General features: G+C 42.5%; 1 protein-coding gene across 1 annotated transcript in view; it reads left to right on the top strand.

Annotated features, from left to right (window-relative positions):
- Positions 1–3,274: 3,274 nt before the first annotated feature.
- FBXL2 (F-box and leucine rich repeat protein 2) overlaps positions 3,275–14,591 on the top strand; it is a gene marked incomplete at its 5' end in the record, with an annotated part of 53,014 nt that continues 41,697 nt past the window's right edge. The window contains one exon of the mRNA XM_084260531.1: positions 3,275–3,334. Coding sequence (XP_084116657.1) covers positions 3,332–3,334 — 3 coding nt within the window. The remainder of the gene's footprint in view (positions 3,335–14,591) is intronic.

The raw sequence follows: 14,591 nt of genomic DNA, 5'->3' as shown, positions 1-14,591 counted from the left end.
AACTGGGAAGTCTTCACCTATCAGTACTTACAGAGCAGTAACATGAAAAGCTACCAGATAGGAAAACATCACCTATGTATGCGCTGATGTGAACATGTAGAGCAAACCAAAAAAGCATCCCAGAAACAAGATATACTCCTTTGACCATTTTTTACTCACAATGGCAATTAACAGCTGTGGACCTCCTAGTCACAACAATTTAACTCGGGGAAAGATGAGCTCCTTCAGATCCAGTTTTTAAAAAGTTAACCACCTGCAACTATTTTCATATACATTTGTAGTCAAAGTGCTTCACAGTTGAGTTGTGTTCACACGATCCCAAGTAAGCTCTTCATCAGTCTCAGTGCAAGTAACCTTGAAGTAAGCTTCACAAGCTTCTGCTACGCCATGGAAGCAAGAGCTGTAGTAAACAGCTGTAGATCTGTAGCATGCTAAATTAACCGTGCCTGTCCTCTGTGAAGTAATTTCATCTGACTTACATAAAGGGAGATGAGGAAAAGGGAAGGAAAAGTCTAACAGTTACCTTGAAATTCTCAAGGGAGTCCAACAATCAAAGGACCACTGTAGAGAAGCTACTACACCACAAGTGTCCTCCTGTGCTGAGAAAGTTCAGTCACCACAGTCTGGGATTGTTCAGTAACAACCCAGTGGGGAGATATTCACTGGTTATGCAGCGAAGTTATGAAAAGCACCAATAGGCAGAATCCAGAAACAAAATTCCTTTTGCAAGACTGGGCTACTCAGTCGTTGCAATGACTTTCTGCAATCTGGAAGTCTCTTGTGGGCTGTGGGACCTCAGGGCCCAGAAGCCCCAAAGCTGCTGTTTAGCAAGACCAAAGACAGACGGAATTGTATTACTAACCCACCCTCTCATGGGTGGCACTTGTTCGTTTTCTCTGACAGGTATTTAAACTATTTTTCATTTCTCTTAAGTTTGGTAGAAAGGTAAGTAAGCAGGGAAATAGGTCTGCATTCAGGGAGAATCTAGAACAATCAGGAGGAAATTGAGATGGCCACGTTAAAAGGTCAAGCTGCTGAATGTAGCTCTGCAGCTTGCAAAATGTGAAAGGACAACAGTAATAACTCATTCCAAGATGATGAGCACAAAGGCATTATCTAAAAACCTAATGATTTCAAAAGAATGCTAAAACTAGAGCTGGCTGGGAATTTTTGGATGCAACTTTCCTCATCAGACAGTACTTCTGTGTGCTGAATGAAAACAGGACACTAAACATGGGTATGTTCTCTTAATACGTCAGATGTATATACCAAGGCATTCCACGAACAAGGAATGGAGAAGACAGACCAGGATGTATACACTTTTGTAAACACATTTCTGAAGCCTTGTTTCCACAACTAATTGCTTATTTGACAAAACCCAAGCCAATCTAGAGAGGGTTTTTTGCACAAGCTTTTCTTGAATTTTCAATTGACACAACAACATAGGCAAAAAGAAGTCCAGAAAGTGAGTAATGCAGCACTGTAATATCATTAGCTGATCCAGAGTCAAAGATATGGGTTTCAGTCTCTCACATCCTAAACAGATACACAGGTGGCAAATAAATGTCTGTCTGCTTTTTCTTGGGGGATGAAGCAAGGAGCTTGCTTTCTTACAGCCTTTTTATACGTAAAATATTGATTCAAATCTGTTCTGGAATGTTCCACTCCTTCCTACAGTTTTCAGTCAAATGAGAGCTGATGTTAGGCCACAGAGAGTCTACTTGCACATTTGCCTCCTGCCTTGCAGAGATAGATCCGAATCGGGCATTAGCATCCTGAACTCCTCTTCATCGAACACAGTTATTACTTTGCTATTACTATGACACCTACTATGTCCTTTTTTTGCAGAATCAGATTAATGTTGCCTTTTCTTCAGGATGCTGCAATTTGAACTGATTCGAGCTCTGTACATTTCTTTCTTTTTACTGTAGTGATATGAAAATCTGTCACTATCTAATGGAGTCCACAGATTTGCATTGAATTGAAAAAAAAGTATTATGCAACAATTTTTTTTTTTTTTTAATGCAAACCAATAGAATTTAGAAACTGCTAGTCTGGGCCTTCTGCAATTCAACTGAACATGCCTAAATTGTTTATACATATTTCACATTTCTGAGGCTTTCTTCCCTACTATACAAACCAGATCGACTGTACAAAGCCGGTCATACTCCAAAATCTGGAGAGCGTAAGACAGGCAATTCCGAGATGTGCCAACAAACAGTATGTGCATGTACCAACTATTTCCGTGCGGGTTCTGAGAAAGGACACTTTCCTAAGAAACTATTTTTTACTGTTAATCAAACCAGAATGTTTCAATCCTTAAAGGAATGAGCGTAGCCTGCTCCAAATAGCAAGCTCCTGTTATTCTGCAACGGCCGCTTAGCGTTTCTTAGAACTCTGAAGGACTGAATCAATAGTAAACGATACTGGTGGGCACAGGGTTTTTTTTCTCCCCGATTTTTCCCATCTCTTCAGTTTTGCACGTGGTGGCTGCTTAGCAGATTGTAACCCGTCAGTGTGCTATTAACAATATTGCATTTGGCTAGGACAGAGCGTTTGCAGAAGCAAGCGGTGCTCTTCCTGACAGTGTGCACTGCTTTAAAGTGCTTGGCTCTCTGACAGACAAGCTTTTGGGGGATTTTTCCGTAGCAATTTAGGATGCTATCATCCCACTTTATCTACACTGGCGGTTGCATGAGGCTGCTCCGGATACAGCCCTTCCAAGGCAGTATCTCTGACTGAACGTGCTGCCCAGCAGTCATTTTGCCCAGTACACCAGGCTGCACACCGGACGCGCGGGGGGCAGTTACACCTGCACTAGCACACCCGGCAGACCTTTAGGAGAGCACTCAGGTGGGGCCGGTGCTGCCTATGAGCACACAGGCTACTCTAAATCCCAAGGGCCGACTGAGGAGGGCTGCCAGCCCCTTCCCATCGGAAAGAAAGGCCGGGCCAGGGCGACAGCCGTCCCTCACCGAGCTGACAGGCTCGGGACCCGCCAGGACCGTCGTCAAACTGAAAACAGCTCCCCTTCCCGCCGCTGACAGCCCATGCAGAGCAACATACCCCCTCCCCTGGCCGCCGGGCCACCACCCCGCTCCCGCCTCACGGCACCACCTGAGGCGGAAGGGACGGGCGGGCAGCCAAGGGGGCGGGGCGTCTCGGCCCGGCCCCACCGCGCAGGGGCGGTGCCGATCACGTGGGCCGCCGGCGGCCCCCGCCCCGCCCCAGCTCCGGCAGCGGCGGCGGCGCGCGCGCAGGCGTTGCACCTGGCGCCCTCCTCGGGGCTCCTCGTCGCCAGGACAACCGGCCTCGCCGCGGCGCCTCTGCCATGGTGAGCCTGAGAGGCCCGGCCTGGGCCGGCCCGCCCCGCCGCCCCCCGCCGCCGGGCGTTAGGGGGCTGGCCCGGCCGCTCGGGGCCCAGGGCGGGGGGCGGCGGCGAGGCGGGGCGGGCAGGTGACGGGGCGGGCGGGCGGCGCCGCCGCCGCGGGGACCGAGTGCTGGCCGGGCCGTGTGGGGCGGCCGCGGGGCCGGGCGGGCCCCTCACCCCGTGGGGAGGGTGGTGGCCGGAGCTGGCGTAACGTCTGCTCTTGGCGGGCGGTGGGGAATGGCAGGGTAGGGCGTGCGGGCACCGTGGTGGTGCGGCTGTAGTGCTGGGCGTGCGGCCCTGGGCGGGGAGCGGGGATGTGTCGGTGCGGGAGAGTGAGTCTGTGTGTCTGTCTGCCCAGAGCGGATAGGGTTGCTTTGACCCTCGCTGTAGCACGGGCGAGGAGAGGATATGCCCCCGTGCCTGTGGGTGGCTGTCTTGCCTCCCTGCACAACGCCTGTCCGCGTGTAGAGTGGGTCAGGCGTGGCAGTGGTGTGTTGTCCCCCTGTGTAACCCAGAGAGATAACGCATGTGTACATATATATATATATATGTATATGGGTGCCAAAAGCAGCTGGGCCGCGATAGACGTGTGCTGTCCCCTTGCATAAAGTAGAGATGAAGCTAGCGTGTGTGTCAGTGCACACAGCAGGCGCGGGGTGTTACAGTGTGGATGCACCCGGTGCTGTGTGATACCCTTATGCATGTGCAATAAGCCAGGGTGTGGCCTGGGATGTGTGTGTATAGCAGGCATACGGTAGGACGTGAGGGTAGTATTACACCTCTGTGTCAGTGAGTGTGTTTAGCTGCTGTGATTTGGGTTTGGGATAGGTGTGTATTTGTGTGGTAGGAGAGACGTGACATTATGTTGTCAGGACATGACATGGCATTGTATGTATGTAGCCGTGCCTGTATGCTGCTGTCTGGTAGGGGTTTGTGCCTGAGTGTGTATATATAGTGAACACTGGGTGTGGCATAATATGTGGATATTTTTATAGGCATGTGTGCTGTGGGTGTGGCAAGGATTATCTGTACTTTTCTATGTATGTAGTAGATACAGGGTATGGCATTTCATATAGAGTTGCTTATATGTGGAAGCGTGCGTAGCTGTGATGTTTAATGTGTATGCAGAGATGCATTTACAAGTACAATAGATGGGTGTGTGTGGTGGGCATGGTGTTTGTTGCATCTGTATGGAGAGACGGTGTATCACAGACTACGTGTGTAGCAAAGGAGGAAGAGTGGTTGAGGTTTGCTCTGTGGGGAGGAAATGTGGGGATGTGACACAGTATGTGTATGCAGCAAGTGGCAGGAGAGAGGTGCATCATGATGTTTATGAAAGGAAGATGGCAAGGCCTGCAAGGGAGTAGGGACAGGCAGGGTGTGTTTGGAAAGGGTATTGGTATGATCCCAATTTTCAATTGCAACTTAAGTATCTGATGCCTTGTTGCTTTGCAGTGACAGTTTTATATAGGAAGAAGCCACATTTACTTACCTTTCACACGTGGGGGAAATAAATGCATAGTATTTAATGCCGAAAATCACTTTGTGTGTATTTATGTGTGTGTAACGATAGTGGATTTCCTGTAGCAAGTTCTACGGAGGGAGTGGTCAGCCTTACAAAGGGAAGGAGCATATCACTGTGGTGGTGTAACTTTTCTTTCTCCTCTTCTTCCTTTGCATGAAGGCTTGTTCATGCTCCTTCTGTTTCTTCTTCTGCGCTTGCCTTCTGTTCCTTCCTGATTTTAGCCTGTATGTTTTGAACCTAAGTAAAACAACCTTGAAAACTAAAACGTCAAGTGGAATAAAAACATGGGTAGAGTGTGTGGGATTTGCAGTACGCTTCTCTGCAGAATCACGCTGGATTTAGTTTGCAAAGGTTTTAGGATTTATCTACTTCTACAAGGAGGAGTAAACATCAGCAAATGAGTCTGCAGATAATTTAATATTGGTGAAGTGGTTATGATGTGACTTAATGACACGTCCTACTTCATACTTGTATTTTATCATGCATCGTACTGTATCTTCTCTGATGCGGTGTATCTTAAAAGTCAATTCAATAAAATGGATTTATCTCACACTCTAAATCTAGGGAAGGTTACAGACTGAACAGCAGTGAACAAAGTATTTATAAACTGTTTCACAATATAAATAAATACTTTCCATTTAGTAAACTCCAGGTATGGGGTTTTCTTTTACGGTGCATTTTGATGTTCCTGACTAGATATCATTAGTAGTCTAAGCTCAGCAGACAGAATCAGCAAAGCAGCACTGAACTGTTGCTGTAACTGCACAGGTAAAACCTCAGACATTATACCAGGTAAAACCTCAGACATTATACCATATACTGCTGTGCACACTCTCACATTGGACAACTCCTTAGTTGCACTTGATAGCTGATAAGGAAAGGATGAAATGGTGCTTTTTTTTTTTCCTTTTCATATATTTCAGGTATTTTTTTCAATGAATGCTTATACTTGAATAGCTCTCTGTTTTAGGGTTTGTCCTATTTTGCCTGTTCTTTCCCTCTTAATCCTTACTAATTTTTTATAGCTGTACAATTCAAGAAAGGTGAGGAACAAATTAATTTTGATCAATTAACACCAGGCCTTTTCGTATAGGTAAAATCGGTGTTCCTACACATTAGAAGGACCATTAGGTTATTGCTTGCTTATTTTGACAACAGACTGGAATATCTGGTCATCTTAGTTGAAATTAGGGGTAACATGGGGCTAGCAGATGTGGAAAGCTTAAAATAAAAGTCAGATTTTCACTGAAGCGTGGAAACTATTTTTAGGTTAGTGTAGAAAAGTAGTACTAATCTTGGCACCATGACAATATCGATCTGAATGCCAGCAGAAGGCTACACATTAACAGTACTTCAGCTGTTTTGTCAATTAGAAATCAGAATAACGACACTGATTTCATAGAAATTGTCATCAACTTGTGTAATAGTTCTGGCGGTGTTCCTGTGGAATCAGAAATACACATAACCCGGATATGTTAAGTAGAACAAAACCAGATGAAATTGTGAAACCAAAAAATTCTCCCTCATAGTTCAGACAGTAGCCTGCAGCTACTGTAGACAACAGCTGTAACATACACTTACGGTCTTTCGAATAAGGTTTTTAGAAAGGTGATCCGTACACTCCATAGGTTTTCTTTTTTTCCCCCTCTTTATGTTTTAGCACAATGCAAAACCTGTTACAATTTCTGATCGCAGTTGAGCTGCTTGTTTTGGGTAACTTCATTTGAATGTAATGTGGTCAAAGTCCTGTTGTCCATCTGAGATTTTGAAGAACAGCTTTCCCACATGAACTTTTAACAGGGGGTGGGGCGTGCTCTTAATTGTTTGTGAAGCTTCTGAGAAGGAAGATTGGAAGTGCAGAGTAATTTTTAAATGGTGAGAGTTAGATTTGTGTTAATAAAAATGCAGGAAGTCTTCATCCATTTTTACAACAGAAAATAGTACAGGAGGCATTAAAGGAGTATAGTGATGGACTTAAAATTCACAGCATACTGGTATCGACTCTGTGTTTGTTTTCCAGGGTCAAGAAATTACTTGTATGTCTCTATCAAAGCTTTTCGCTAGTTATTCTTGACCTTGAAGATTTTATTTTACTAGCAGCTTGTGAAGATCAAACTTTTCTCTCAGATTAATTTTCAGAAAAATGTACTGTGCTCTGAATGTCTGAAAATCTTGTATATAGTATGTTTCTACAAGAATGCATGAAAATAAATTGACAAATATTTTTGTGATGAGATTAATTTTGAGTACAGCCCCAGTGAGCGGTGATGCGGTGGAAGCTGCTAAGATCTGGTTTCAGTATGTCTGCGTAGAGTCTGAGTTACTTGAATGGTCCAAGGAAAGTACCTCTCTCAGGTGTTTTGAATTTTGGCTTTTGCAAAAAAGTATTTGTGCCTGACACTTAAGGAGGAATGTCTTGTTTACCTGCTCATAGAAAAAAGCAAGCACAGTCTTGGTAAGATGCCAGGTTTTGCTGACTTCAGTGTTCTCCCTTCCCCCTCCCAGCAAACCAAAACCAAACAAACTCTGCTCCCCCCACCGCCCCGCCCTCCCCACAGCCCCAATCTCAGCAAAACCAAAACAAACCCAAGCAGAATTACAATCTGAATTTAAGCCTTTTAATGGACTAACACATTTTCTGTTGAGTACAGAGAGATAATGGAAGTGCAACAGTAGTTGCACTGCCTCAGCTGAGGTGCACTAGTATTTTAAACCATCAGCTGCAGCCAGTCTCTTGAGTGATTCCCTCTGGGTTGTCAGCTTTGCCTGCACTCATGCTAGAGCAGAACTAGAACTGGAAATGTGCCTTTTTTTTTTTCTGGGCCTGCACATTGATGACTTCATGGAACCACAAGCTGCCCCTGTGTAGCCCACAAGAGTATTTATAATTTGGTATCAGGCTGCTGCACTTAAAATACTGGTCATATATATACTCTCTATGCTTTCCTTTATTCTCCTTCATGTAGAAGAAAGTAGTAAACTCTGTTTTCATTGGATTTAATGACTGTTCAACTGGTTAACCAATATGTTCTGTAAATTTAAATCCATAAGGAGACAGGACACCGTCAAACCTGAATAAATGTGAAACTCTACCAGTATGTCAAGTTCCTCTGTCTTCAGAGGTTGAAATTGAGGTCAGCTTCACAGAGGGAAAGCATTTCCATATCATGACTTGATGTTATGTAGTAGTTATCTAGATATTAAGAGGTAAAATGTCTGAGTGTGCTTCTGGTTCTGCAAATTATCTCTAATGTGCTTATGCAAAAGTATCAAGGTTACTTTATTTCTGCATAAATTCAAGAACAATAAATTTTGCCAAATACAAAGAAGTGAGTGTCCAGTTTCTTCTCTAAGTCTCAAACTCTTACCTTTTTCAAAAAAGATGTTTTGTAAGTGCTACTGTGATGCTTCCTTTGAAGTCAGATATAATTGCTGCTTGTAATCATGAAGAGGTACCGAATTTTGTCTCTTGTAACTGAAAGCTTTTATTAATTATACACTACATACATGGTGTGTGCAGCCACAACACAGATTTTGTCTTTTGTTTTTTTTTCTGGTTCATACTCTAGGGAGATTGCCTTGCAGAGACGGTTTGTTCTTCCTAATAGAGGCTTCACACGAGTGCTGCTTTGAAATGGCTTTACAGAAGTTATAGAGTAATTTCCGTAATGAACTATACCTTTTAAGTCTCCAAATAGATTTTTGAAGTGTAGATATGTTGGGCAAGGGAGATGTTAGTACTAAGAATTTATGTTTCACGGGTGCTTAGAAGAAGGGATTCTTCCTCAACCATGCAGTCTGGACTTAAGATATAATTTCATTTACAGTTTTATTTAAGTACAATAAGGAAAAGAATTGGCTTTCTGTATGTGGGATTGCGTGGCTGGAGGGAGGACTGTGTCACTCCAAATTAGAATGGTGCAAACTCCTGGGGAAATAAGCCTGCAGAAGAATCTCCGTGTGCACGCTCCAGGAGGATTTCAGGTCTCTGTTGTCACGCCATTCCTGTGTTAGTTTCTTTTCTCATAGTGGAGACTGGGAATAAAGCTCAGCTGTATCTATGGGAGTAAAGTCAACTATATGCAGAAGCGATGATTCAGAGGAGGAGTTTTGAAAGGTGTATGCCTAAGGGCTCTGCTGAATCTGTGATGTGGATTAAATTTGGATGGCTGAGGCTGAATGGTTGTCCCTAACCAAATACTGCTGCATTAAAGCAAATGGATGCCAGCTTTTTTCTCAGCGTGATTTTTCAGAAACGTATCACGCTCTGAATGTCTGGCAGTGTCTATTGTATAGCATGCTTCTCCAAGACTGCATGAAACCAAGTGCATTACTTTTGAGATGAAACAAATTGTAATTTGAGCACACAGTTCCTACAAATGTTGTGATGGAAGCTGTTTTAGAGTCTAGTCTGGTGTTTCTGCTTAGAGTGTCAAAGTTACTTGAGTGGTCAGAGGAAAGTACCTTTCTCAGGTGTTTTGAACTTAAGCTTTTGCAAATGGCATTCGAGTCTCTGATGCATAAGGAGGGATTTGTTATTTACCTGCTCAAGAAAAAGCACAGAATCTGTATGATGCATAATCTGCCATTGTGGTGGGCAGTCAACAACTGCTTCATCTGTGCAATTTTCATTTTCTGCCATATTTTTCTCCAAGCCTGTAAAGTAGATGGTTCCAGTTTCCTTGTCTTCCACTTAAAAGTGATATGGAGATTTGACTTGAAAGCAAAATATAGCATTCAATTAAGGAATAATGTCTAAATGCTTCATGATGTACAGTTTTTATTTGGAAGTGTATGATCTTAGAAGAGGAATAATGGCTAAATGTCTGAATAAGGAAACAATCAGGCTTGCTTTTTTTTTAAAGAAAACAATCTGAAGAAAAGATTTACCCATCTATATAGGACTAACAGATAATGAGGATAAAACTTTGTCAAGTCTGTTTTTTCCCCTGTCTCTTTATGCATGTTTAGAGAGTACACAGGAATGCAATTAACAGCTTTTTACAATTTTTTCTTAGTGTTTAAACCTGAGCTGAACCAGGCTTTATTAATGAAAGATCAGGTAAGGGGTAGTTTATTTTTCTATGTGGTTCAGATTTGCTTTGCCATCTCTAGTAGTGGTTAGAACAAGACGTTCTAAAAGACAAGGTGCGAGCTAGATGGAGCATAACCTGAATGGAAGGTTAGTCATCCATGTAGCTCCTATCTCGGAGTAAGGAGGGAAGCAGAGCTTGCAGCCTTTTTCTGCAAATAGTAGTGTAATGCCCATTTCTTTTAGTTAAGTATTGGATTAAACCTGATGTTTTCTGTCATGTAGCAAGCATCAGTTACATGGAAGTAGTGATAAAATGCTATCTTTCAACTGAATTTTAAGCTTGCAATTTTTAGGTCAGTCAGTAATTCTGCAGACCATTTGATTTCCCCTTCATAATTGCAACAAGTTAAAGTAGGAACCATCACACTCAAGACAGTCTGGCATGTTGACATGTTACAGAAAAACATGCAACTTGGAATTTTTTCTGTATCTCTTTGGTTTGTGTCAGAATTTACTGTGAGTTAAATGTTTAAATAAATCTGTGTCACAGCACCTTCAGTAACAGTGCTGGTAAGGCAGTGGGTGAAAGCATGCATAATATGTGGGGCTAGTTTAGAGGATTACTGTTCATTGGTGACTTTGCAGGAGATGAGGTTTTTTTGCTTAAAGGATGCTCAGCTAACAGGCCAGGCTAACTAGGCCTTAATAGCTCGGCTGCTTGCAGTAATTAAACTGGACTCTTGAGACAGCTCGATCGGTCATTTCCATGTATGTTGCTGGCAGGAGGAAAGGGTGATTGATGTGAGCTGTTTGGTCAACTGAGTCATGAGCTAGTGCGCTTGAGACAGCAAGCAAGGCATCCTGCAAGCATCTCCTGCACCACACTAATCGACAGTTGACTTAGAATGGCAAGAGCCCTGGAGATAGAGTTGTACATCTATGGACATCAACGCTGAAGTTCACAAATGACCTTGATATGTTGCCCGGTGAGAACAAGGCCTTGCAGAGCCAGGTGATGCCCTCTAGGAAATGTGAATGATGTGGTGGGAACACCAGTGCTGGCAAAACAAGAATGATGGCTCTTCTGGAAGAAAACCAAGCAGCAAAGTGGGCAGTGTGGCCAGCTGCTTCTGCCTGGCAGGCTTTATTATATTGGCCAGCACTTAACTCTGGAGAAAGTTGAGAAACTTTAAAAGCAATATGGCTCTTACAGGCAGCCTTAAGTCAGTGGAAGGCATTATGGAAAGAGAGATGTTCCCAGATGTATTTGATCTTCTTCTGTGAAGGAGATCCTTAACTGTTGAAGGTGACCAACACAGTAAGAACAAAAGGCTTTCATGTGAGGTGTTGCTTTTGTCAATCAGTTTGTGACAATGCTGGAAAAGAATCTGAGGGGAAAAAAACCACAGAAAACCAGTGCAAAAGATCCGGTGGATGTCTGGCAGTGAGAAGGAAGCTGCAAGCCTACTGAAGACAAGACCTGGGTTCTGGTAGAGTTTGTCCAAAGAAACAAAAAGGTTAGCTGCCATGACAGGCTCGTTATGGCTGGGATTTTATAGTGCACAAAGGGAAAGCCTGAGACAGAGCACAGTAAGCATCTGGAGCATAGGAGCAAGAGCCTGGAGGGCAGACAGCATCAGCGTGTACCGACAAAAGACTGTGCCAGTCTGTCTCTGCTGTAGACTAGCTTAGTTTGAGACGGGATTGCCTTTCAAGGTTCAGTTTGTGTCTTATTTTTATTGATTATACAGAAAGCTTTACCATGGGTTCTAATTTAAAACCAGCCTCGTGCCATCAGCTGTTGTGTCTTCGATATCACTTATTTCAGTTCTGTTGGCAATGCATATCCGTTTGCCTGTCTAACACTCCTTTTGTTGCCTGGATACGGTTACATCTTGCTACTTGTATGGTGTTAAATGATTCTGCTTGTCTAATGCATTAATTGTACATTTCGGGAAGAAACAGCCGTTCTCTGACCATGAGAGAGCACTCTATAGTGTAACGTGAGGTAATACAAAATTGGTAGTAAAGGAAGATTGTTTTCCCTTTTCTTCCTCCCCCTCCGTTTTTCTGCTGTATTTAAATACAGAGATTTTTGGGATACCATTCATTACTTTAGTGTGATTATGGACTGCTTGGGTAGCAGAGCTGATCTGCTGACTTTCCTGACGCTGTAGCAGGAGGCAATTTCAGTAGCATGGTGGGTTTTGCATTTGGTAAGAAAGATTTGCACATCAGGGGAACTGAATGAAACTTCAATTTTATTTTGTCAGGATTTTTCTTGAAAACATCTTGTTCTTATGATGCCTATTACTGCATAAATGGTATTAAATAAATACTATTCTTGCCAGTGAAAACCTGAAAGACTTGATGCATTTTACATATGGCAGTATTTACAAATTAACTAGTAAGTTTGCTCTGTTAACCACAGGATAAGTGAAATGCACAGATTTAATTCTAAACTGCCGTCTCCTTTGATGACAGTGATCGAATGTTGGGTTTTATTCCTGACTTAATAAATAATTCATCCTTGTTTTCTGTATATACTTGGCTTCTCTTTTTGCTGATGTTCTTTGGGGTCTCTCAGACTTCATCTTGCCTTTCCCCAAAATCTATATTTACCCATAATTACTTGCTTTGGCATGCTACTAAGCAAGGCTGGCTTTGAGAGTCTGTTTTTTAATAACTTCTGATTTGAAAAGTTGACAGGGTAAAAGTCCTTATCTACTCTGATTTCAGTGGAAATTAGATACATAAAGAACTCTCTTAAACTGTCTGAGCTGCTAACAAAACTCTTTCATCTGTGAAGAAAATAGTCCTCTTCAATAGAGGACTGAACAACAACCAAAATTGCGTCATTAAAAAAAATCTAAATTACTGTCAACAAAATTAGTAGTATAATGTTATTATGATCTTGAAATACCAGTTGAAGGAGATTTCTAAATGTTTTAGATAAGTTTGATAAAGCAGGATGAATATTCCTTTGTTTCTTTGTAGATAAAAATGAACTTTTTTGAGCATGTTACAGTTCTTCACCAGACTGGGTATGAAACCACAATTGTACAACTCCATCAGAGAAGATTTCTTCAACTCAGTAATTCTAGTGAAAACAGGAGAGCTTTATCACAAACTGTTAGACCAGAAGAAAATAATATGTGGTGCTTTTGCTGGTGGCAAACTAACTGTGGTGTACCAAGAAGTTATTTTCTAGTACTAGTGGCAATTATTATGTTTAATATTGTGAAAAGGGAAGTAAAATGGGGAGATTATTCTTTTTTTATTTGACACGTTTACACAAGGGATACTTTATACAATAAAGAGATTTGAAAAAAAGAAGTGGTAGTTAGTGAAGAACTTTAGTGTAATCAGCTATCAGGTCTGTCTTTTTAAGGAAATAATCCCTATTTAGCTCAATATAACCAACTTTTCAAAGGTACAATGAAGGTACCACCAAGAGCGATCAGTTAAGGAACAGAAGAAATGGCTCAAGATTCAAGTAGTAAGAAATTAGAGTTTTCTCCTGTGGGTTTTGTTCTGTTTGCTTTTGCAGAATTTAGAGAGTTTCTATGTCTCTTCTTGTGTTTACAGGAAATTTAGAGCTGGTTTTTGGGCACAGAGTAACATTTATTACATACCTTACATATCCTTTTTCCCTTGTCCACAGATTTGTCTGGTTTATTTTGGGTGTTTATAGAGGCAAAACCACACTTCTAGAGTTTGAGATACCCTGTCATTAACATGGTCAAACTTGCTACCAAAAGCAGAGCAAGAAGACTTATTCTTTCTGCATCCACAGCATTATTAGTTATTATTTTGTAATACTGTGTAGAGGGATTTTGAGGGCATGTGATTGTCAGTACTGTCTGTAAATGAGGAAGAATAAGTTGTATTTGACAAGATTATTAGAATGTTTTTACAGCAATCGAACGCTTCCTTCTCTGATTACATCTGGTTTGTGGTGGGTTTTTTTTAATAAATATAACCAGAAAACTAGAAGTAATGTGATAAAAATAAAGTAAAAATAAAAACACGGCACTGTTTACCTGAGAGTTGATACATAAACTTGCTCAGGGTATTTATTTCACAGAATCACTAGGTTAGAAAAGACCTTTGAGATCATCAAGTCCAACCATACCCGTACTCTACTAAACCACATCCCTAAGCACCTCATCTACCCATCTTTTAAAATACATCCAGGGCTGGTGACTCAACCACCTCCCTGGGCATCCTGTCCCAATGGCTGATAACCCTTTCCATGAAGAACTTTTTCCTAATGTCTAATCTGAACCTGCCCTGGCACAGCTTGAGTCCATTCCCCTTGTCCTATCACCTGTTGCTTGGGTGAAGAGACCAACACCCACCTCTCTACAACCTTCTTTCAGGTAATTGTGGGTGTTAAGGTCTCCCCTCAGCCTCCTCTTTTCCAGGCTGAACAACCCCAGTTCCCTCAGCTGCTCCTCATAAGGCTTGTTCTCCAGCCCCTTCACCAGCCTGGCTGCCCTTCTCTGGATGCACTCCAAGGCCTGGATGTCTTGTAGTGATGGGCCCGAAACTGAACGCAGTATTCGAGGTGCAGCCTCACCACTGCCGAATACAGGATGACAATCGCTTCCCTGGAGTTGCTGGCCACACTGTTTCTGATACAAGCCAAGATGCCATTA

Source organism: Gallinula chloropus (genome assembly GCF_964237585.1).
Source record: "Gallinula chloropus genome assembly, chromosome: 2".
Taxonomy (NCBI): Eukaryota; Metazoa; Chordata; class Aves; order Gruiformes; family Rallidae; genus Gallinula; species Gallinula chloropus.
Note: the sequence above shows the minus strand (reverse complement) of the source record. Positions and strands in the feature narration are given on the sequence as shown.